The sequence below is a fragment of the Pseudonaja textilis genome, chromosome 1, assembly GCF_049901715.1.
Source record: "Pseudonaja textilis isolate UNSWEBS1 chromosome 1, rPseTex1.2, whole genome shotgun sequence".
Classification (NCBI taxonomy): domain Eukaryota; kingdom Metazoa; phylum Chordata; class Lepidosauria; order Squamata; family Elapidae; genus Pseudonaja; species Pseudonaja textilis.
The window spans coordinates 150170831-150190818 of NC_141990.1; the positions used below are offsets into that span (position 1 = coordinate 150170831).

The 19988-nt window shown below is 37.0% G+C and overlaps 1 protein-coding gene across 2 annotated transcripts in view; it reads right to left on the minus strand.

The window, feature by feature from the left end:
* KIF16B (kinesin family member 16B) overlaps positions 1 to 19988 on the minus strand; it is a 146126-nt gene that overhangs the window by 39367 nt on the left and 86771 nt on the right. For both annotated transcript variants that reach the window (XM_026712865.2, XM_026712864.2), the window contains 2 exons: positions 17744 to 17866; positions 15168 to 15257 (listed from right to left, as the gene is read on the minus strand). In XM_026712865.2, coding sequence (XP_026568650.2) covers positions 15168 to 15257; positions 17744 to 17866 — 213 coding nt within the window. The remainder of the gene's footprint in view (positions 1 to 15167; positions 15258 to 17743; positions 17867 to 19988) is intronic.

Here is a 19988-nt window from a genome sequence, read left to right on the forward strand (position 1 = left end):
AGCTTTTTTAAAAAAGAAATGGTGGCAAAGCCAGACTGGTAGACTTATGGTCAAATAATCTTTCTTAATTTTGGTGATCCTATCCTCAAATCTAAAGAGGAGTTAGAATCAGAAGGATGTGTCTGCCATTGGTTTACATATTTATAATTGAAAGAAAGATTTAAATCAGACAAAAAGAGTTATGGCTTAGACTTTGTGAAAATGAACTAGAAGTCTTACTGCATAGTAGTGATGAACATATTATTGCTGAGGTCTATAAATTATTATTGAATTTGAATTTGGAAAAGGAATATGTAAAACATTACATTATTCAGTGGACAAGAAACTTTGTATATAATGTAATGCTTGAAGAATGGGAGAACCTGTGGATGAAAAGTAGATTTTATTTAGTTACCTCTGAAGAGCTATTATGCAATTTCTTATCAGTTAAGATGTGAGTCATTATTATTTGCAGATACCAAAGGCACATCTGGTCAGGGTTTTTACCTCACTTTTTCTGGAATATCAAGACAAATGGATATTAAATTTCCAGAGTTGAATAGTTCAATAATAATCAACCAGTGCATGGGAAGGGGGTGATTACTTTTCCATCAGTTCAGATTACTGCTGAAGGCACCCAATAAAAGTTACCACTCTGTAATGTTTATAACATGAATAGAGCAGTGGATTGATTGTATTGGCAACAAATCATCTTGAACATTAATGGAATTTAAGCAGCTTTGTTGCATATAGGTAGTCCTTGAGTTACGACAGTATTGAGTAGTGATTCTACATGTTGTTTTTCCACAGCTTCAGATTGTCACGTAAAGAGGTGGGGTATCTATGGCCTGACCTTTTTCAGTATTGTTGACAGAAGAAGCAATGCAAGAACAAGTAATGGTGACAGTGAGTCTTCTTGAAAGATACTTCTCTTGATATTAGCCTCTTCTAATCTATCACCATTGACCAGCAACTGTGTCATCCATTGTGCCATTGATAACTGCACAAAGTTTCTGATGTTTTTACTAATGCCTGTTATTTCTAGGCACAATTATCCAAGGAATTGAATGCCTTCTTATAATAAATCCAAACTACATTCAACTTGATCTTCTTTTTTGGGAGTTGATTACTATTTCTACTACCGCTACTGGTAGTATTATAATTACTATATGTACACTCCAATTTGAAGACATAGCTGGAAGTTATTTAGCTGGTGTTGGTCTCCATATGCATAAAGTTCTTTCTGAGAATCTAAGATGTTGTAATGTACTGGTGTAGTATATACATGGATCCAAGTAGTGTAGCTTTTTGTAACTGATGGATGGAAATGTTATCAGGGTGCAGAGCTTCTAAGTGCCACACAAGATTTTTGGGTATGGTACCCAGAGTTTTGAATAGAACCATCACAGCCAGTTTATGCCATAATCTTTCATTTCAATTTTAAGATCTTGATATTTTGTGATCTTCTCCAATTCTTTCTCTTCTATTCTACATCCCCTTTTTGTTATAGTATGTTGCCCATCTTTCAACAACTCTGGGTGGCTCACAACAATCAAACATAAAAAAAATAAAATAAGAAAGATAAAAGATGGTAAATAAGCACAAAGATCAGATGGCATGAAGTGAGGGGCCTCTCCCCCTCTCCCTTGCCAAAGGCCTAATCTTCACAGTTCTTCTAAACAATAGCAAAGTGGGGGCCATCCAAATCTCAGGGGCAACCTCGTTCCAAAGGTCAGGTGGTATTATGGAGATTACTTCTGTGGTTTCAATAGATAACATTGTTTAATTAAAGGCACCTGGAGAATGCCAATCCTAGCAAAATTGAATCAGCTCGACTTTAGGAAAAGTTATAACTGCAGAAAAAGAAATAGATCTTGATTGTTATCAGGATATCTTATGTATTGGTTGTAACATTGGAAAAGTAATATTGCACAATCCTGGTTCAGGAAGCTTTTTAAAGAAATTACTAATAGAACATCACAACAATATGTGTTATTATGACAGAGATTCCAGGATATTTTATAGAAATATCTTGTATATTTTATCAAAGAATTCCAAATATGGTGTGGACCACAACTTGGTCTCTCTCTCTCTCTCTCTCTCTCTCTCTCTCTAGGCTCTTGATTGAATAATTTTTGCTTGAAAATGTTAAAGAATTGTGTAATTCTTTAACATTTTAACCTAAACACAACTGCAAATTATAGAGAAAAGACTGTTAAAATACAAATTGGTTTCTGAATAAAAGTTCTAACAAATTATGACCTGGACTGTTTCTTTTCAGCAATGAAAATAAACTTAAGATGCACTTGTTTGCATTAGAAATGACAATCAATTGTTGGGGACTAAGTGCTTTATCCAAATTTTTAAATGGCAGTTTATTTCTGTGACACTCAAAGCCAGGAGTTGCTCTCAACAAGCTGTATATATCTTGCTGACTCTTAGAGCTCATATAAACTTGGTACTTGAAAGAACAGAAAAAACCTAATTAATGTAACACTAATGACAAAAACAACAACAAAAATCATTAAAATGACAATAGAAGTTTTCAAGAGCTACTTCAATTACAAGAATGTTTCAGTGAAAAGAATGTCTAAATACTGAAACAGAAGTAGATATTCCCAATAAATGCCTGTCTTGAAGCTTAAGACCCACAACTTTGCATATTAAACACATTTTATTAGACTTTGAAAAAGTAATCGCAGTGACCTTTCCTCCATCTTGTCTCAGGGCAAATGTTCCTATTCAACACATAGATCTAGACAATACACATACATTTAGACCAGTGGTTCCCAAAGTGGGCGGTACCGTCCCCTGGGGGGCAGTGGAATGCCTTAGGGGGGATGCTAAGAAGCAAGGGGGCTGGCAGGGGGGCGCTAAGAGGCAGCAGGGGGGCATTCGAGGCGCTGGCCCTGCAGGTTCACCCATTGACTGTAGCACCGCTCCGGAGCCGGCGCCTCCAATGCAGAAGCGGTGGCTTGTTATGTGCTACCGCGACAGTGTTCAATGCACTGTCCCCCTGCCAACTCTTAGAGTCCCCAAGGGGGCCAGCAGAGGGGCGCTAAGAGGCGGTAGGGGGGTGGCGTGTCGAACACGGCCGCGGTGGCATGTAACCTGCCACTGCTTCCGCATTGGAGACGCCGGCTCCGGAGCAGTGCTAGTCAATGTGTGAAATTGCAGGGCCAGCCAGCGCCTCGAACGCCCCCCTGCCACCTCTTAGCCCCCTCTGCCGGCCCCCTTGGAGATGCTAAGAGGCGACAGGGGGGCATTCAAGGTGATGGCCCTGCAGGTTCACCCATTGACTCTAGTAATGCTCCAGAACCGGTGCCTCGAATGCGGCAGCACGTTGGGAAAAGCCACTGCCACCACTTTCCCAAAGTACTGCCGCTATCGCATTCTGTCTGTCTGTCCGTCCGTCCGTTCATCCATCCAAAAGGTCTGTCTGTTTGCCTGCTTGCCTTCCTGCCTACCTACCTGCTTGCCTGCCTGTCTGTCTCTCTCTTTATCCATCCATCCATCCATCCATCCATCCATCCATCCATCCATCCATCCATCCATGTTCGAAGCGCCGGCCCCGCAGGCACATTGGGAAAGTAGAGCAAAGGCAGTCTGAGAGGGAGGAGGGAAGAAGGGAGGGAGAGAGAGAGAGAGAAAGAGAGAGACCTGATGCATCAGACTGAATGAGGCCTAGTTTAGACTGAGGCCCTTTTCCACATTGAAACATCTTTGCCAGCACATTGAAACATCTTTGGGTTCTATTAAAGGTTTTGTGGACAAAACATGGTCAAGACTATCAGGAAGCTCTCACATTTTGTTGAGGCTTTAAACAGGATCCATTGGACCAGTTCTCCACTCTAAAAATTACTCTTCCCCAATGTATTACAGTGCCAATTTTGAAGAAGGCAAAACCAAAATGTACTGGTAAATTACAACACACACACACACACACACACACCCTTCTAACCCTGCTGGAGCAGGTGATTGGACTAGAATAGATATCTCATTATCTTTCTCCTCCCTCCCTCCCTCCCTCCTTCTTTATTTCTTTTTCTTTCTGTCCCTTCCTTCCATCCCCCATTCTTTCTTTGTCCCTTTTTCTTTCTTTCTTTCCCTTTTCTCTTTATTTTCTTCCTCTCTTTCTCTCTTTCTTTTCTCTCTCTTTTTCCCTCACTCAGGCTCATCCCTTTGGATCAGGGGCCGCCAAACTTTTGGACCTAAGGGACCACCAAACTCATAATTTTAAATCCTGGAGATCACTAATATGAATTTTGACTGATGGTGGCTTTCTGGCATTGGTGGGAGAGAGAGAGAGAGAGAGATCTGATCCAACCTCTCTCTCTCCCTCTCTCACACACACAGGCAGGGGTGGGATTTAGACCCCTGATCTAAAGCTGTCAAAACTCCAAAAACTGTTCAAGTAGCTCTGGGGAGGCCAGTCATAAATTAGAACACTTGCTAAACAACCGGTCATTAAGGGAGGACCACTTGTATTTGGTTTGCCAGTCACCTGGCCACACCCACCCAGTCGCATGACCAGCAAGCCATGCCCACTCAGTCATGTGACCAGCAAACCACACCCTCAAATTAGGCCACACCCACAGAAATCTGAATCCCACCCCTGGGTGGGGGGCACCGAGTTTGTAGCACCAAGGGGGCAGTGGACCAAAAAAGTTTGGGAACCACTGGTCTAGACAATGGAGAGAAGGACCTGTACATTGACTACAATGTACTATGCTGCTGTATCAAAATAAGTCACACAACCCACAACTCAGCATCCAACCCTACTTCAACCAATCCACCATCACCCAAGACTAGGCACGCACACCCCGAACTACCTCAATTCCAACTACAACTGGCCTTAAATGCAAGCTACCCAATGCAAGAAGCCTTGTGAATAAAATTCCTCAATTTCTCCTCTTATTAAATATGGCTACATTTGACATCGTATTTGTCTGTGAAACATGGCTCAACGCATCTTTCCCTGACTCCATTACCACAGTAAGAGACTATCATGCTTACTGAACAGATTGTGAAATCCGTAGAGGAGATGGTGTTGCTATCTTCTATAAAAAGTCCCTGCATCTAAAAAACATCCAAGTTACCCAGGAGCTTGCTCTTCCCGAGACCATTGTTTGTGAACTGTCCTTAAATATCACATTTCTATTCTTACTATGTTACAGAGCCCCTGATTATGACATCGAACATGTAAACAAACTAAATTCACTACTAACATGGGGAACATCCTGCCCACACGCTTTTATCTTTCTTGGTGACTTCAATCTATCTCATATTAACTGGACCCTAAACAAATGTATAACTGAATCCATACATACAACTTCTACAATGCTGTAACAAATCTGGGACTGGAACAACTAGTAACCAACAATACTAAACTTAACCACTGCCTCAATCTCATCTTCTGCAATAGTTTGAATTCAATTTATGGAATACAAATTAAAGAAGCCTTTTCCAACTGTGACCACAACATGATTGACTTTTGTCTCAACATACGTCCACACAAAAATCATTATAACAATGTGATCCCCAATTACAACTTCCAAAAAAGGCAACTATGGGGCTTCTGGTTTGAGCTTCTTCGGTGACAGACCGAAACCTCGTCTCTGCGAGGCTTCGATCCGTGTTCGCCACTGGAGCGCCCTGAGCCAGCTAGTTTCGGGGCCAAGCCACCCCGTAGAGGTGGTGAAGAGGGGGGAGAATGCCTTCAGGGTTGAGGAGAGCCGCATCTCTCCTCCCCAGCTGGCCATTACTCCCTTTCCTGAAGGCGGTTGCAGCGGTGGTCAGAAATGGCCACCACAAAGAAGAACTCGACCGGAAAAGAATGTGCAGGAGGAAGATGAGAAGAGAAAGTTTTGGTTGACCGGGTCAAACAGCAAAAGCAACAAATAAGGTACCCTGGAATTGAAACTAGTAAAAAACAATAACATTGTTTCCTAAGGAGATTTTTAAGCTGCAAAGGAGAGAGAAAAGGGAAAAGATTTGGTTTTCTCCTTTTCCTATACTGACAGCTAAGAGACTTAGGCAAGAAATTGGGAAAAAAATCCACTTTGACATCAATAGGCATTTAATACTGAAAATAAAAAGTCAAAGGGATAATAAAGATTTCTGGATAATTAAAAGCTTTTGAAAACAGGAAAGGAGAGAAAAAGAATAAAAGGACAGGATCTGGAAGGGAGGAAACTGCCTGGAATTAAAAAAGAACTTACAGCAAAATCTCAACAAGACTTCCAAAAGATAACAGTCTAACTGAAATATCGCAACAAAAACCCCAGGAAGAGAAAGTCGAAAAAGAAATAAGAAGATATAACTCGGGACTATCTGGATTACTTGATGATTTCTGGATTCTTGATTATTGTTTTGAACAACTAAAATCAATCGGGTGGTTGTTTAAAACTGTTTAAAATGGCTCCACTTTTAGAAGAACTGAAAATAGAACTTAAAAAGTACAAAGAAGATGCACAAGAAGGGAGAGGTTCTTTTGGCTTCATATTTCAGTTTTTAGAAATGGAGATTTGGAATTATGAGAAACAACAAGAAATGCCTGCAGAACAAGAAGATTGCGACAAAGAAGAAGCCATCTTTAATGAACAAGTAATCTTAGATGGGGGAAAAAAAGGTAAGGGGGGAAAGAGAATGGAAAGTTTAAGATTGGGAAAAACAACTCCCAAAAAAATAGAGTGTAAAATAAGTATAAAATCAGAAAGCAACAGAAGAGGGAAATACAGAAGAGAGAATTAGAAGTAGAGAGATAAGGGGGTAAAAAGGGGAGGGAGAAGATGAGAGGGAAGAAAGAAAGGAAAAGAAGTTATAAAGGACAGAAGCAAAATATAGAGAAACAGGGCCTATTTAGAGATAATGGGTGAAAACTTAATGGAAAAGGGAATTCTGCAAAGGTACATGATAGTATGGTTATATTAGAAGCAGAAATAATTTTAGAAAATATGAAACAATGTATGATTAAAATGTCTGATAAAATAGCTATCGTAATTCAGTGGAAGGCTTGTCAATAAATAAATGTAACAAAAGGTATATTTAATGATTTGTAAAACATGTGAAGAGAAATAAGGGAAAAATTAATTATGGAGATTATATGTGTTTTTAAGGAAGTATGATATTTAATTGAAAAGAAGTGTTAAAGATGTTAAGATTTTAATGATTATTAATGATAGAACTGAACTGGAATGGAATGAGGGTTTATAATTACATATATTTACAATCTTTCTTTCTTTTTTAAAAAAAGAATATAGTGTGTATTATAAGAATGTACCAAGCAGAATTCGATTGGAAGTTATGTATTATGTATTATTGAAGGTCATAAACTTAAGGTATATATTGAAGTTTAAATAAGAGTTGAATGGATGTAATTAAAAGATGTAAAGGTGTCATACTCCAATTAGTAACTACAGGAGAAAATCTGTTTAATGAGAAAGGATAATATGAAATTGAAACAGAACAGACAAAAGTATAAATATATTGATTTGAATCGAGATGAGAAAATCAAAATAAAATTGAGAAAATTAAAAGAGGGGAAAAACTATATAGAAAATGTAAAATAGTATAAGATATGGAATAGAATACAAAAAGGAGCATGAAATTGAGTTTTGTGTCTGTATAAAGAAGTTCTACCCGGGACCATGCTATTTTCAAAAAAGATGTTTTATTTCTATTTTGTTTTTGTGAAAACCCAAATAAAATTTTCACACACAAAAAAACACACAATACAAGAGCACACAATCGATACAAACTCAAGGTAAACCGCACCAAACTTGATTGCAGGAAATACGACTTCAGCAACAGAGTGGTCAATGTCTGGAATACTCTACCTGACTCTGTGGTTTCTTCCCCAAACCCCAAAAACTTTAACCTTAGACTGTCTATTATTGACCTCACCTCTTTCCTAAGAGGACTGTAGAGGGCGTACATAAGCGCACCAACGTGCCTACCATCCCTGTCCTATTGTTTCTTTTTATTTTTCTTATATGCATCCATTTCATGTATTCATAATTATGTTTATACTTCTACCTATTATCTTGTAAGCGATTGACAAATCAAATAAATTAAATAAATAAATGACAACTCTGAAGCGAATCTGGCTGAAGCCATCTTGTGCTGCCTCGGTTACCACAAAGCCTGAGAGAGGGAAGGGAGTGGCCCAGGTAACAGTCAAAATAAAAAGTTTTCCTGTGGGAACCAAGGTCTTTGTAACAGATGGCTGGTGAAGGAGGAGAGAAGCCTGCCAGCTATATTCATTGGACAATGTGACTGGTGACACCTGGGATGGGGGGAGTTTTACTCTTTTAATTAGGGGAAAACCACAGAAACATTTAGAGTTAGTTTTCATTGGCTGTGCTGATATGATGCATCCAATGAACATGTTCTTTGAGGAATCTACCTGCCTCGGAGTTCTGTTTTCAGTGGGTGTGTTACTTGGAACACTGACAAGAAGACAACCAAGGGTTTTTTTTCCCCCTCCATCCTTTCCATTCAGTTATTCCTGTGCATTCCTCTCATCTAGTTTTGTTCTTTCTTTTCCCTTTCTTTTCCTTTCCAGTGCAGCTCCCCACTCCCTTAATCTCATCTTGATCCTACTTCTTGAGGGTTGCTTCTGCTGGATGAAGAAAGAGAAAAGCATGTGGGTATGTGGCAAAATTATTTCAGTATGTATAGAGGCATAGGAAATCAATTTTAAAAATTGTTTATCTTACTGGCAATTAATTCTAACTGAAATATATGAATTCAGCTATTACTAATCTAGTTCTGGTTCATGCCTTCACTTGTTTGCAGATTATCTTCTGATATGTCTAATCACTTATATATCCTCAAGTGTCTCTCTCACACATATTTATTTATGCAGTTGTCAACCTCACCAGGACTGGTTTGAAATAGAGCTAAAAGTACTAAGTTGGCTAAATACATAGACTGTCCATTTTACAAGACTGTTGTTGATAGACAGTATAAATAACCTATTCTTTCTGTTATAGGGAAACATTTTCATTTCAGGTAAATATATTGCTCCTCACAGTACCCCCCAAAACAGGTGTGTTTTCATGAATACAATTCTTAATTTCAGTCTTCAAATTTAATCTTTTAACATTGTACAACATATTTAGAGAATTAATAATCTGAATGGACTGTGGAGAAAAATATTCATAAACATATGCAACCCTTGTTATCTAGGGACCCATAGAACAGAAACTTACTGCAAACATAAAATAAGCAACTCCAAAACTAAAGTTCTTTGAAAATGCTATGAGATTTATGCAAATAATTACTAGCATATTTGAACTAAATTTGGAGCAGGCTATTCTAGGCTTTTAACTTCTCTACGTATTTCATTAAACCCCCATTGTAAAACTGAAAAAAGAAATAAGCATATTAAAGATAAGATACTCACTGACTCACTAAATTATTTATTTAGAGGATAGCAGTATGCATCTGTAGAAATAATAACATAATCTCAATTTTCTCCCTTATATTATTCATTTTTATATGTAGCTCACCCAGTCTGAAATTTTGATTCTATGGTAACCATATACACTGATCTTTTGGCATTGGAATTATATTGTAAAATATCACTGTTATATCAAATACTAGAAGGTCAAGACATACTGAGTACTTAAGGTGCCCAGTATATAACTAGTTCTGGTTAAATGCCCAATGCATAATTAATAGTATATCCAGTGATTTAGTAGTGGTTCTAGAAGGTCAAGAAATACTGAGCGCATAAGATGCCCAGTAGTTAGCTAGTTATGGTTGAAGTCCAATGCATAATTAGTAGTGTATCTAGTGCTTTAGTGCCTGTACCTATGATATCTCAAGTACGATCATGTTAGGATGTCCCTATTTTGATTAAATGCATTCATTTGGTATCAATTTCAATTCATTTATCTGATTTATGTGCTTGATTCAACAAAATTATATATTGCAAAAATTAATAGTATTAGATTACAAGGGGACAGCAGTTCATTTTTTCAAAGTATTAGTATTTCACCCACTCCAAAAATAAATATATATTCTTCTAAAACGGGGTGCGGACACCATGTGTAATTTTAAATTAAAAACAGAAAGGTTGAGATTCACTTATGTAAAGTATAGCACATATTAAAGAATAGATTTTGTGTTCATAAATATAATGTTTCAAAGATTAACTATGAAACACAGCCTTGCTGAAAAAAAAATGCTATAACTGTTCAGAATTTGGATTGTCTCACACCCCCATCCCAGGAGGCTGTATTAGAACATCAAATGAGAATCTTTCAAATGAAACATATGGTAGTAGTGCAACTACATAATATAAAGATTGCCAATAAAGGATTAAAACACTGTCACCTCAGGTCAGCTTGCATTTTTTGCTAATCAGGTTAAACAATATGCCTTTATATACAGAATCTAAATCTTCACAGAATACTATGCAATATTAACAATTGGTGTACTTTATAATTTCAAATCTGATAACTTGGTTTATATCAGAGAAGAGTAATGCATGACCAATTCTAAAAGTTGATGGAGCTCCAGTTCAACAAGTCAGCCATACATTCTTTACAACAATAGTTTGTTTTTATAGCTAAGCAGGTCAATCTATGGGGTGACTTCTTCATAATTAGTGTTGACGGGCTTCCTGAAGTATCTCATGAAGAAGCTTAGCCCGCGCTTTAGAAAGATGCATATGCTTCAATCATGATTAGGAAAAAATGCTTTGGTTTAAAGGTAGTCCTTGCTTACTGATTGCTTCATGGAGCAACTGTTAGTAGTTATCACAGGTAGTCTTCAACTTAAAACAGTTCATATTAGTGAGTGTTCAAAGGTACAACAGCACTGAAAAAAGTGACTTATGACCATTTTTCACAATTACAATTGTTGCAGGATCCCCATGATCATGTGATCAAAATTCAGACGTTTGGCAACTTACTCATATTTATGACAATTGCAGTATCCTGGGTCATGTGATCCCCTTTTGCGACCTTCTGACAAACAAAGTCAATAGGGAAGCCAGATTCACTTAACAACCATGTTACTAACTTAAGAATTGCAGTGATTCAGTTAATTTAACAACTGTTGTAAAACAGGGAAAGGCTCATTGATAAATTTCTCATTTAGCAACAGAAATTTTGGGCTCAATTGTTGCATAAGTCGAGAACAACCTCGGCTTACAGTTGAAGTGCTAAAAGCAGAGGTACAGTGCTAAAAATAATTTTTGAAAACCAATCCTTTCATTTACCACAGCAGCCTCTCACAATGATATGATCACCATTCAGGTACTTTTCTACCAGCATGCATTTTCGCTTGCAGAGTTAATACTGCACAATATGAATAGAATAGAATAGAGAAGAATAGAATAGAATAGAATAGAATAGAATAGAATAGAATAGAATAGAATAGAATAGAATAGAATAGAATGATTTATTAGCCAAGTGTGATTGGATGCACAAGGAATTTGTCTTGGTGCATATGCTCTCAGTGTACATAAAAGATATATTTGTCGAGAGTCAAGAATGGAAAGTCGAAGTAAAATTGTAAGTCATAATCATGTGATTTTTCACTTAACACCCATGTCATTTTGTTTAATGACTGAAAGCCATTACAAAGCCATTGTGAGCCCAGTGGCGGTCATGTGGTTTTCTGCTTACAGCCCAAGTTGCCAGTCTCAATTTTGATTGCTAAGCAAGGATTACCTGTACATGTAAGGACAGCACTTCCCTGTTGTTCATTTGAGAAAGGATGTTACTGCTTTTATGAACAGCATAGAAGTACTGTGTTCATGCAGGTTCTGAAGTATTTCTTCTGAAGCATTCTGGAAACATTCATAACCCAACGTATAATGTTTAGTGGGAATTAATGACATGCAATTTTTGAGAAACTAAGAAGGATCTTGCGAATAAAAAAAGAAAAACCTCTTTCATATTTTTTGAATTCGATGACCAGTAGTGACACTTGAAAAAATGACATTTGAAAGGATTTTTGAAGCAATGGGAAAGAAGCTTGTAGATACAATGACAGCAACAATATCTGCTCTGGGAAACACACAATTTTAAAGAGATCTGAAAAAAGAAAAGAAAGATGTGGTGGTGAACAATTTGAAAAAATTCAATGATTAATAGAACTGAAGAGAAAAAACAAACTCCAACCTATGCAGAAATACTGGAAATGAAATAGAAGTTGTAGACTATAAGACAGAGATGAAATTAAAAGCGGAAATACAAACTATATGCCAAGAGATGAAAAATGACCTGGTAATGATTTATTACTGGATTTACAAGAGAGCTGTTAAAAGCCATAAAGAAACTCCTGAGATGGGAGAAATAAAATTTTGATGGAGATCAAATCTTATGACAGCATCTTAATGAAGCAAAGATTAAGAAGGAGCCAAAGAAAAGAATACAAAGTAGACCTGTTTGATCAGATTTAAGAAATATGTTTTAGGAAAGTTCTGGGGGGAAAAAAACCTTTATTTTTGCTGATACTACACATAAACGTTAATAGATTTTGAATCTGTGGAAGATAAGCATTGAGATATGGGAAGAAGTGATATATGTAATGTAATATCAAAGAGGGCGGAGAAATGCTAAATAAATCTGTTTATATTTGTAAAGAAAATCAAAAGCCATTTCTTTAAATCTTTCCTTCCTTCCATGTTAGGAATTTATAGTCACCTAACAATTGGGTTGGAAATATATAAACCAGGATAGACATTTAATACTGTCTCTTTAAGGGAATGATGTAAATACACGTAAATCAACATCAGGTACTACAGTGTTATTTGGAAAAGTGTTGATTGGATGGAGGTCTATTCGACAGAAACATCTAAGTTTATCAACAATGGAGGCTGAATTCTTGTATTTGTCTCTATTATCTACAGATTTAGTTTGTTATAAGCAACTATTGATTGATATGGGAATTGATGTAACAGATTCTATTGTTTATGAAGACAATCAATTAGCAATAGAGATGGCTTCCAATCTTGCTGTAAAGACAAGATCAAAACACACAGATCTAAGATATTGAAATGTGAGACAATGTGTGCAAAGTAAAATGATTAAACTGGAATACTGCATGTCAGAGAATAACATTACAGATCATTTTACAAAAGCCCAAGGCTCTGTAAAGCATAAGGCTTGCTGTGAGGATTATGGACTTAAACTGTAAACTGTGTTATATATTGCCCTACCCAAAGGGGAGAATGTTAAGAATTGATAGTTATCTAACAATTGGGTTGGAAATATATAAACCAGGATAGACATTTAATACTGTCTCTTTAAGGGAATGATGTAATTGTAATTGGGTGTGGTTCCTCAAACGGCCATAAGATGGAACCAGAAACCTGGTTTCCTTGTTGCAAGATGTTCTGATGTTCGCTATTTTTGGTTCCTGCATTTTTCCTATTGACTGTTGCTGATCGTCATTCTTCTTGGATTGCTGTAAGTCTGTTACTGAACTGTGTATGATACTGGACTTTGTTATTTGGATTATCCCTGGATTGAAAACTGACTGCTTTAACCGTGTATGACTTGGACTGCTTGTTGGACTTTGCTTAACCATTTACTAGAAGTAAAAACGTACATTTTACTATTCAGTGTATCTGTGTGCTGGTCATGTGTTATTCAAAACCACTATCACTATGTCTCCCTGTGTGCACTCATTCGCCTAATGGGGAATTACCTCAACCTACCCTCCTTCCTTCCTTCCTTCCTTCCTTCCTTCCACCCTCCCTCCCTCCCTCCCATTTATGTTCTTTTTCCATTGCTAAATCTTTAATAAACAGTAATTTCATTTTTTCTAAAAAAAAAGAACAATAACAAAAACATACAAAAAAAAGAACAGGCATTTCCACTATCCCCTGCATCCTTTGAATGTGCTCATAAAGACAGATATTTTCATTATCAACTGCTATACTGACATTGATAACTAGATGGAAATTATAACTTTAATGAAGAAAAAGCGTGCTGTTTTAATTTCAGATGGCTCAGGACAATTGATAGTGCTACTTAAACAGAGTTGACTTGTATATTAGCACAACGAATGACAAAAATAAGATATCACAGTGTTTAGGTGGATAAATTGTTATCCTCAATATATATATAAATATTATCCATGTATGTTTGGGTAATGCTGATGAATAGGAAAGAGAACCTATGTGAAAATACCCGAATGCGGGTATTTTAATACTAGGTTGCATTGTGGGACACATATTCTTCCTTGCAACCTGCAATATTCATCTAAGATAGAGATGTAATTTAATTATATTTATTAATATAATGTAATGATTAGAGAATTACTTTTGGACTGGGGTGATATTCTCCTGTACTCATACCTGAAAAGTGAGGTGATCATTAGCTCTCAGCCTAATTATCTCATAAAGCACCTATGTGCATAGAACGGAATTAAACGATGGTCTTTCAAAAAAGAATTGGTTATAACTGTGATAAATTGCAAAGGTAACTATATTTGCATATTCAGAATCCCATAAAATTATACATGGAGACTTTTAGAATGAAAGACAATAAAATGTAGAAAAGAAGTAACAAAGAGAGAAGTAATGATTTCAATTCATAACTGTGCCCTGCATTTTCACGAGGTGGAGGTAAATTCTGCCCATTTCTCCTGCCTTTTGGGCAGCCAGACTTTGGCTCCAAATTGCTGGGAATACAATTAGTGTGAGGTGTTGATGAAATGAAACAAATGAAAAGGAAAAAAAATATTGCCTCTCCTTTTTTCAACATAAAGAAATGTCCACTTAATGGAGCAGAAAACTCTGCTAGCTTTAATTCACTTCCATGAATGTGAAACAGCAGATTTAATTTCATCACTTTCCCAAAAGATCTCTGAAGGGTTCCATAGAAACAGTCTTGTAAAAAAAAAAGTTTGACAATTTCAAAGAAACATATAAAGACTGAAAATCTTGGAATTAAGAAGTGAATTTTTTCTCAAGAAACACAGCATAGCAATCCCTTTTATGTGCTCCAAATAAATATCAACATAAAATAAAAATTGCCCCAAACCCCAAATATACATAACAATTCCTGCCACAAATGTAATAGTTTCTTAGAAACTAAATAGGAAAGTTCACCAATATTTGCTATCGGTATAAACCAAAAGGAAATAATAATATATTTACATATTAAAATTTTATTATACATTTATTATACATAATAATACATTTACAAATTAAAACTTACCTCTGGGAATTTTAATTTTAATGTCTGATGCATTTCCCTAAAGCGGCTGTATCTCCTGAATATAGCCCATGTCTCATCTAGGACTGATATCTGTTTTGTAAAAGTAAACAATTTAATTAACAAAAAAGGAACATATAGTGAAGGTTTATATTACAAGGCTTCTCATAATGAATAATTTTCCCTGACTAAGCATGATTACTCACACAAAATTTTACTTGGAGCAGAATAAACCAATGTTTTCAGTTTGCTGGGAGAAACTGAATATGTAATTGCATTAGCATAGAAGTCACCTTCCCATGAGGCAACTCTATGATTATGGGCAGATTTGTTGTAAGGAGGGCTTTTTATCACTTGACATTACCTCAACCAGGAGGTAGAGTGCCAATTATCTGGATAAGTTACGCAATTAAAATGGAATAGGAATACTGCTGTATTAGATCATTCAATGGAAAACATATACATCAGCATTAACTGATTAAGAAAACAAGTATTTTCAAGAACAGCCTTATCAACAGGATCTTGCTGCTTTCCCTCGAAATGAGGAAAGAAAGAATTGTCCCTTTTGGCAGCATGTGTGATACAATGAAGCATGCAGTAAAGGATTAGGTTGTAATGCAAGGCTGCAAAGTTGCCATCATCAGTCTCATCTTTTTATTTTCATCTCTGGTGATATATATATATATGTGTGTGTGTGTGTGTGTGTGTGTGTGTGTGTGTGTGTGTATGTATGGTGTTCAGCTTTGTTCGGGTATTTTCCCACGTCATTGTAGTTGTGCTTTTAAAGTTGTAGCAGTGTGTGTGTGTGTGTGTGTGTGTGTGTATCTTTTGAGAGCAGGCATCAAAATTTCATTTTTTAATATGTGCCAATGTGTTCACAGAAAAAAGTGACAATGGTTATCTTATGTTATCTATCTTAGCTTAGCTTATCCCATCTATCCTATCCTATCCTACCCTACACCTTCAACTTTGGATATCACACCAAGAGAGCTGGTATGACACAATAAATCCAATGGAGTTAAACAATGGAGAATGTAAAGCTGAAAACTACCCTAGTTTGTCAAGATTCTTGGGATTATATCAAACTTCTATATTTAGTACATAAAAGGTAAAGGTTTTCCCTGTCCAGTCATGTCCAACTCTGGGGGACGATGCTCATCTCATCTAGTTGAGGGAGCCAGTGATGTCCGGAGACACTTCTGTGATCAGTATGACTATATGCCGAGATGCAGGGAATGCTGTTACCTTCCTATGAAATACTTTGTATTCTTACTACTTAGCATAGTATACTTAGAATACTTCCTACATGTTCTACTTATCAAAATTGCATGTTTGTATCTTCTTTAGTCTCCCACTTCAACTATTTAAAACAGGGGTGTCCAACCTTTTACCTTCCCTGGGCCACATTAGAAGATGAAAATTTGGTTTGGGCCGCACATAAAATAAAATAACAGTAACGATACCTGATCATCCCCAAAAACCATAGAAAAGTTAACATATTAAATTTATTTGGAAATGAAGTTAGTGAGATGTTTTTATTATTTATTAAAAATTATTTATTTTTTATCACTTTTTTTTATCACAGTTTTTTTTTATCACAGTTTATTTTCCGGCCAAATTTTTTTTGGGGGGGGGAGAAAGCTCGCCCGCCTCACGCCTACCTCTCCTCCTGCAAATGGCCCGGCTGGATGAGGCAGGACTGGAAGGCAGAAGCAGCAGCAGCAGCGGCGGGGGGCAGAAGCCTTCCCCGCCACTGCTGCTGCTTCTGCCCCCGCTGCCCCCGCCGCCACTTCATCCCCCGCCACCGCTGCTGCTTCTGCCCCCGCCACTTCTGCCCCCGCCGCCGCTTCTTCCTCCGCTGCCACTTCTGCCCCCGCCGCCGCCACCGCTTCTGCCGCTGCCGCCGCTTCTTCCCCGCCACCACCACCGCTTCTGCCCCCAGCGGGGGCAGAAGCAGCAGCGGCAGGGGCAGCAGCGGCCGTGGCCGTGGCGGCAGGGGCAGCGGCGGTGCCGGCGGCGGCAACAGCAGGAGGTGGCGCTCTGACGGTGCCCGCCTTTTCTCTTGCTGCTTGGCCTGGCGTTCGCCTCGCCCCGCGCCTGCCTCTCCTCCTCCTCCTCGCTGGCTCTGGCACGAAGGTTGGGGTGGGCACTGGGCCGCATTACGAGGCGACCTGGGCCGCATGCGGCCCATGGTCCGCGGGTTGGACAAGCCTGATTTAAAACATTCTCTCCATACCTCTCCTAATCAGTATTTTGAGGTGTGCAGAAGGCATTTGGCTGGGGCAAATTGATGCCATGTCTCATAAAAATGCTTTCCTGTAGGGTGCTAGAAACAACTCAAAATCTCCTAACAGAAGGGGTCCTGACTCACGGTTTATGACTGCTGTTCAAGGAATGGGCACACTCAAAGATCAAAGATAGTAAAGAGAGAAAGTAAAGGGTGATTATGCGTTACAATCTAGCTCAGTCTGCTTTCCAAACTGAATCTTTTCCATAAGAAGTTATTAAACAATGAAAGATTCCATATGTAGACAAATAATGCACACCAACAAAAATTTTAAAAAAATTATTTACCTTACCTTGATTTCATATTCATAATGCTCATCCTTTCCCTGCCCACAAAGGATGTAACGTGGGATGCTAATTTTAACCGGATTCTTTACGTCATCTGGATTTGTTTTAACAGGACGACAGAACATGCGCTATCAAATGAATATTAAAAGGTAATTAAGTACTGCATCATTTCTTAAGTAGAATTGCATGAAACCAGAATATGTTATTTAATAGAAAAAATCAGGTTTAGTTAGATAATTAAGGATTTGTGTGATAGCAAAATATAGTTCTCTCGTGAATGGTCAACATTACTTTCAAATATAGAATAGCTACTGAAGAATTCCACTGCAAAATGTGTCTTATGCTTTATGTAACTTCAGTAGAAGTAAAAGGCTTGTATCCATACTTTGCACAGATTAAATTGCACTAATAAGTACAACCCCATCAGTAGAAGGAGGCAAATGTCTTCTTTCTGGGCAACCTTCTGAAAACAAGATGATGGGAAAAAAGGAAGAACTGGAGAAAACTGGATAACTTGAACTCTACTGGGCCTCAACTACTATAGATAAAAGAGGAATTTCCTTGTGTAGTATAGCTTGGGATACAATTCACAATCAAAAGCTTTCAAGATCAGAAACAAGATTTTTATGATCAGAAAAAAATGTTAGTATGTAACAGATATCAAGCAACACTTTTAGTAATCTGGAATTTTTGCAAACATTTTATTCTTTTAAAAAAGCACTTTGCTATCTTGTAACTTAATAACATTCTGATAATATTTCATCATATAGCAAACAGCAAAAACCATACAGCCTCTGCAGATCAAGCTTCACTTATTCCTAACTTTGAATCAGTGAACAAGAGGATCTGATGAACAGAATCTTTAGATTTTTTTCAGAGATTATATAGTTTACCCAAGTTGTTCATGAATACAAAATACAGAGACAAGTTTCCCATTAAACATTTATTGCAAAAGCTTATGTTTGAAATCCAGGGGCAAGATCAAAACCAACAAAATTATATAGTCATTTTCTGTATTTATTGTCTAGAGCAGTATCCATCACTGACAGCTTACCAAAATTAGATGTCACTGAAATGTTTATAGCTCTAGAACAATTCCACCAGCTCTAAACAAGGAGAAAATTTATTGTAAAAGTGACTCTTGTAATCACATCAGATCCTAGAAAGACAGCCTTGAAAATGTGTTATCACAGGAAATAAGAAATAGAATTATTCTTTTACTTGAAACATAAACTTTAGTCTGAATAAACATTTCTCAGGAATGGTGGTTGGTTCTGAGTTAACATTTGGTTTAGGAACACACATTCAGCAAGCAGCATAATTTAAGTTGTAGGATGCACCAAAAAAATAATTTTTAATTTTAGAATTTTTTTAATTTACAGAAATAAAACCACTAAAATGTGAATATAAAATAATATAAATCTTATATTACTATTTAATAGAAACAGTTTTAAATCATAACAGATTTTAAAACTTCAAACACCTGGGGGAGGGGGAGTAGAAAAATCTTAGGGACTAAAGGAAGGAGAGAAAAGAATTCATACCAGCTGAATTCCCTCAACAGAGGGCAACAGTGCTAGCCATCTAATTTCAAAAAGGTGGGACAAGCCAGGTGGGTATCAAAGAAAGGGCAGTTTCATACATGAATAGGTATTCCTTGACTGGAATTCTTTTATAAAATACATTAAGGCTCTCTGTATCATGGAGAAAACTGCACTGATTTGCTAAGACTTCTTTCAAACAAACATGAATGAAATGATTTAAAGAATCCTGAAAGAATGACAACAGCTGTGGAGAAAATTAATTATTCTGAACCTATACTTATTTGTCCCCTGTTCCATTTTAATTAATATGCTAATTTTGTACATGTTATAACTCATTTTCTATTTTCCCGATCAAAAGTTGATGTATGAAAGGCCTATCATCACTGTGAACTTCCAAGATTTCAAAACTTACATAGTGTGTTTTAGTTGGGTTTCCCAAGTTTTCTCTGTGTTAGTATTTCTTTTTAACAATCTTTTTGTTTGCATAAATATTTCTTTGGATTGTGTCTTTAAATAATATGAATAGTCTGGAAACCTCTGACAAAGGAAAACAAACTTTGTTAAGCTCACAAGACTCAAGACTTGCATCTTTGCAAGACACATGTAACTATTGGCGATAAAGGTTAGGTAGCAGAAAGATTGGATGAGCTAAGTTTATATTAGTAGTTTTACAAAAAAAAGTATGGCTCTTTTAATAAAGGCACTT